The 6,000-nt window shown below is 32.8% G+C and overlaps 1 protein-coding gene across 1 annotated transcript; it reads left to right on the plus strand.

Moving 5' to 3' along the window:
* Positions 1 to 2,740: 2,740 nt before the first annotated feature.
* On the plus strand, positions 2,741 to 6,000 carry Phum_PHUM611550 (uncharacterized protein; the record flags this gene model as incomplete). The annotated part of the gene is made up of 7 exons (XM_002433007.1): positions 2,741 to 3,013; positions 3,550 to 3,807; positions 4,299 to 4,473; positions 4,546 to 4,835; positions 4,923 to 5,294; positions 5,383 to 5,583; positions 5,665 to 6,000. 7 exons carry the CDS (start codon positions 2,741 to 2,743, stop codon positions 5,998 to 6,000), a joined length of 1,905 nt encoding a protein of 634 aa, XP_002433052.1.

The raw sequence follows: 6,000 nt of genomic DNA on the forward strand, positions 1-6,000 counted from the left end.
TTTCAATTCGGTTATTTCGTACCCCCTCTCCTCACCCGCCTCCCTCGCGTTTCCCTTTTTTTCTTAACCGTAAACACATTTGTTAAACTGGTCACCACTTAGCTTAATTGCTTTTCAATTGTGTCATTCCTAGGGTGGAGAAGGGAGCCGATGGGGGCTTCCCCGAATTCGGTAGAGGCGGAGAAGTAAGGGGAGGGGAGGGGAGGGGGGAGGCGCAGTACCCGAAGGGTAAAAATGTTTTAAATTTGAGCTTTTAAATTAATTGCTTTTGATTACTAAATCTTTTGTTTAAAAACTTTCTTTCTCTCTCTTTCTCTTTCGAATAATTAAAAATTTTTTTATTTTTTTTTTAAATTTCAAATTAATTTAAATGTAAATTAATGATAATAATAATAATAATAATAATAATAAAAATCTCGAGTTTTTTTTTTTTTAAAGTGTTTGTTTAAGAACGACAGCATAAAAAAAAAATGAAAGATTTACCTTAAGCGTTGAAAAACGATTTCGGATTGAATCGAGAAAGACAAATAAAGAAAAAAAAAAAGTTATTAGTTGTATCTTGAAATGACCCAAGAGAATTGAAAGAAGATATTGAAGATGATGAGGGAGGATTTTTTCGTTTGTTTGTTTGTTTGTTTGTTTCCTCCCTCCCTTCCTTCCATCCATCGATTCTACTTTTTCCTCTTACGGTTACTACCGTATATAAACTATAGAAAAGTTTTGAATCTTTCACTTCTGCTCCTTTCATCATTCCTACCACCACCACCGCCACCACCGTCGCCTCTTATTTACTTTGCTCCTTTTTTTCATTCCCGTTTTGTTTGTTTTATTTTCAGCTTAAGGTTATAAACGTTTTTCGAAGTTAAATTAAAAATCATTCTAATAAAAAAAATTTTTTTATCTTTACTTTATTTACTGTAGAAAGTTACAAAAAAATTAAAATGAAAAAATCAAACTCCCCTCTTTCTTTTTCCTCCTCCTCCCCTTTCCCCTCGATAAATCGTTTTTCATTTCGAAATAAACAACCGGGGAAAAAAAAAAAAAAATAACTTGTATATTTTCAAATATGGTAAAAAACAATCGGTTGAATTGATTTTAAATCGTTTTTAAACCCTCCCCTCACCCCTCGCCACCCCTTCGAATATCCTTTTCAAAGAATGATTAAAACTACCCGAACGTGCACTAAAGAAGGGGGGAGAGGGAGGAAGGAGTGGGGACGAGGCAATAAAAAACGATAAAGTTTAGGTGAGAATTCCCCGGTGAACAACCTGTTGAGAATTTAGCTCTGAAACATCAGAAGCATTGATTTTACCTTACACCCTACGAAAAAAAAAAATCAACCCTTAGCTTAGGGATGGTAGGGTGGTAATTCAAGTATTCGAAATTGCATTTTTTTTTTTTTACCTGTTGAAATTTTTATTGATTTTTTTTTCGAGCGGGCTATCGAAAACGAAAAAAAATTTTTTTTTCTTTTTAAGGGTAGTTCTTAAGGGAAGAAATGAAATTTTTGGTCTAGAACCACGTAAAAAGAAAATTCGATGACGTTTGAATAAAGAAATTAAGATGTGATGAAATTGATGGACGGAGAGAGGTGAAAAAGTAGAAAACCAAAACATGAGAAAAGGGTTGAAATAAAATGGGGTAGGAGAGAAATTTCAAATGGGGTTGATTTTGAAACATCAAACCACTTTTTTTGGAAAATTTAAAATTTACCACGGAAAATACCAAAAAAGAAAACAACAACAACAACAAGAAAACTATTTTTAAACTGTTTGTTCAGAAATCTAAAAACTTTTTCCTTGAAATCACGTAAAAAAAAAAAAAAGATTTGAGAAAAATATAAAAACTACAAAAAGAAAATGTTTGTGGGGAGTTAGGGGGTGGTTGGGGATTGGTGGTTGAATAGATGGCTTTGAAAAAATTTTCTTCTTTTTCTTTTTCTTTTTCTTTAGCTATTACAATGATTGATCTGGAACAAACAATAGTCAGCCGCCATTCTTTTCAAGTCATTTCAATTCTTTCCTTGTTTTTCTTCTTCTTCTTCCAGATTTTTCCTTTTTTTTTTTTTTTTTAATTTTTATTAGTTTTTTCCTCTTGGATGAATAAACCGTTCGATATTTTCCAAACTCGAGAGAGAGATGAGAATGGTGGGAAAGTGCGTGTACGTTCAAAGAAAAAAAAAAGAAAATTTCAAAAAGTACGTTTCGAGTACTAATTGTTCTATTACGAATGAAAATGACATTTTCAACGACTTGCATTCATTCTCATTCATTCATTCATTCATTCATTCATTCGTTCGTTCATTCATTCGTTCCTTCTCTTATTTATTTATTTCTTTCATTTTCTTCTCTCTTACATTATTATTTTCCTTTTTTCCTTTTTTTTTCTTCAATTTTAATTAATTCACACTTTAATTGAAAAAAAAAAAAATTTCATTTCACTTTGTAAATAATAATAATAATAATAAAAATTTCAAGAATGTTCGAATTCAATAAAAGGAATAAATAAAAAAAAATGGTAAGATGAAGAAACTCTACCGGATAAAGAAGAAAAAGAAGAAGAAGAAGAAAAGAGGAGAAAAAATTAATTAAAAAAAAAAATTTTTACAAACTTTGACGTCAAAACGGTCTCGATTTCCAACCTTTATACCTTTTTATCATTTTAAATTGATATTGTTATTTATTATTATTATTATTACATTTTTTCCAGAAATAAAAAAGAAGGTTATGAAGAATTTGAAATGCCGGCACAAAATAAAAATTTAAGAAACGTACAACCGACTTTGGTACTCGGCGGAAAACAATATTCAACCGAAATAAGACTCGAAGATTTGGACGATGAACTTCCGGAACCGGAAAGGCCGCCATTGAGATTGATCGATCGATACGTAAAAGCCGAATGCCCTTGTTTGAGTCAGAGATATACTGTTGCCGTTTTAACTTGTTTGGGATTCGTCATTTCTTTCGGTATGAGATGCAACATGGGAATGGCCAAATTACAATTCGAACATTACGTAAGTATTAAAATTCAGAAAAACTCGAATCGATCGGAAGACATTTTTTTTTAAAGATTGTATACATATAAAGGGAAGAAAAAGAGAGAGGGTGGGGGTGAGTGGGGGTACGAGGGAATGGGGAGGGGGAAGGAAGAAAGATGCAAAAGTGAAATCACACACAGAGAAGAAGAAAAATAATAATAATAAAGAGTTGATTGTGTGGAACCCTTGGATTTTATAAAGGAGCTATAGAATATGGCGACGGAAAAGAGAGAGAGAGAAAGGGGGGAAAGAGAGAAAGACGAAGGAACTCTCTAACTTCCGGTTTTACTTTTCAATAAGAATAGGTCTCGGAATTGAGGAAATCAAAATGCTTTAACTTGAAAAAAGAGGGAGAGAGGAAAAGGACCGACATTACTGTTGTGATATTTCATATTGAGCAATTTATAATGTGTCAGAGTAAAAAAATTATTCACTTCCGCTTTTCCTCCTTTTCTTTTTTTTTCTTCACCGAATTTTTTAAGAATTTTCATTTCCGTTTTATTTTTTTGCAGGATAACAGCTCGATAAATTTTGACGATGTTAAATTTAATTGGTCCGTCGGTGTGGAAAGCGCAGTGGATTCATCATTTTTTTGGGGATATTTAATAACGCAAGTACCCGGTGGATTTTTAGCATCTAAATACCCGGCAAATAGAATATTCGGTACGGCTATTGCCACGTCATCATTTTTAAATCTTCTCGTACCGGGTGCAATAAGCATACATCCGACGATAACAATACTCGTGAGAATATGTCAAGGATTAGTTGAAGTGAGTAAAAAAAAAAAACAGGAAACGGAAATCGGGAAACGGGATGTGTTTTCTGGATTTGAAAATTTTTTGTGGAAAATTTTTTAACAAAACTAAATCCGACAGCAATTTAAAATTGAAAAAAAAGAGAATAACAATAAAAAAAAAATAATTGAAAGTCATTTTTTTTTTTTAAGACTTCATAAATTCATCTTAAATTTCAAAAAAGAAAAAAAATTTTTTGTTTTAAAGAAGAGAGAGAGAGAGAGTGAACGATTTAGGGAGAAATGAGAGAGAGAGAGTGAATGAAGGAGAGGGGAAAATTTTTTTTATTTTTTATTCTCGTTTCGTTTTTTTTTCTTTTGCACGGACAAGTTTTATTCGATAAAAAAAGAATTTTCCTTTTTTTACTCTTGATGACGTAATGAAATAAAAAGAAAAAAATCTGGAGAAAATTTTTTTTTATTTGTTTGTGTATCGTTATCATAAATTGTTTTTCTTTTTTTTCAAAGGGTGTTACATATCCCGCCTGTCATGGAATTTGGAGATTTTGGGCGCCACCATTAGAACGTTCGAGATTAGCAACGCTCGCATTTTCCGGATCTTACGCAGGTGTCGTTTTAGGTATGCCATTATCAGGTTTATTAATCGGTGGTATAGGTTGGCAAGCTCCTTTTTATTTTTACGGTAAGTATTATATTGGTTTCCTTTAAGTTTTTTACAAGAATGCCAACAAAAAAAAAACAAATTTGTTTTTAGGTGTTGTCGGTTTGCTTTGGTATTTGTTTTGGCTTTGGTTAACATTTGAAAAACCCTGCAAACATCCGACCATCAGTGCTAAAGAATTATATTACATAGAACAATCTTTAGGTTCGAGTACTCAAGTAGCTATGCCAACAATATCTACGACACCCTGGAAAAATTTTTTCACATCGACTCCAGTTTATGCTATTATAATAGCTAACTTTTGCAGATCGTGGAATTTTTACTTATTAGTTTTGTTCCAGGCAAAATATTTACAAACTTGTTTTAATTTTCAAATCGAAGAGGTAATGAATGATATAACACTTCCCCCGATGGAACCCCTAACCTTTTGTTTGAAAATAAACGACTCCTTTTTTACTTAAACCTTTCAGACTGGTTTTGTCGGTGCTTTACCACATCTACTTATGACCATGATTGTACCCATGGGTGGATTACTCGCTGATAACATAAGAAAGAAAGGCATATTATCGACAACGGCAGTTCGAAAATTATTCAATTGCGGAGGATTCGGAATGGAAGCATTGTTTTTCGTTGTTGTTGCTTATGCAAAAACTGCAATGGCGGCAACGGTTGCTTTAACGTTCGGAGTTGCATTTTCCGGGTTTGCCATTAGCGGTTTTAACGTTAATCATTTGGATATTGCTCCTAGGTATGCAAGTATTCTCATGGGTATGTCTAACGGAATTGGAACTATAGCCGGTTTGATTTGTCCGATAGCGATTGATAACATAACTCGACATCACGTAATAATATTTTAAATAAAATTATTTAAATTTTCTTTTTTTTTTTTTTAAATTTATAAAATAAATTTTATATATAAATTTTTTTTAGGATTGTCCAAGTTGGAAAACCGTTTTCATACTTGCTGCAACCGTACATTTTGTCGGTGTGACGTTTTATGCAATTTTTGCATCGGGAGAGTTACAACCCTGGGCAGAGCCAACACCAGAACAATTAAAAGCTTGGGAAGAAGCTGCAACGGGTAACAAATCTCAAATTGTGCGACCTCCTCCACCCAGACCTCCAATTCCAGTACGTAGTATTATTCATTACAATTTAAAAATAAAAACATTCATCTTTTAACCGATTTTAAATAATTTTTTCATTTTCCAGGGTGAAAAAACAATAGAAACTCAATTAACAAATACCTTACCTCAACAAAATTATGGAGCCACAGAACCATCAAATCCTTCAAATCCATTTAGAACCGGTGGTGGTGGTGACGCGAACATTGTCGGTAACGAATGGGGTGACGAACAAAAATACATTTCACCAAGTCAATTAGAATTTACTCGACAGAGTCAATATACAGATGTGACCGGAAGTAGAATTTTACCTCCGGGTACAAATCCATTTACTTACACTAATACATTTATTGCCGAAGAACCAGTTCAACCCGAACCCCAAGATCCTTATTTACATGGTACCATGTCCGATAGAGCTTATTAA

Source organism: Pediculus humanus, genomic scaffold, assembly GCF_000006295.1.
Source record: "Pediculus humanus corporis 1103172108319 genomic scaffold, whole genome shotgun sequence".
In the NCBI taxonomy this organism is placed as follows: Eukaryota; Metazoa; Arthropoda; class Insecta; order Psocodea; family Pediculidae; genus Pediculus; species Pediculus humanus.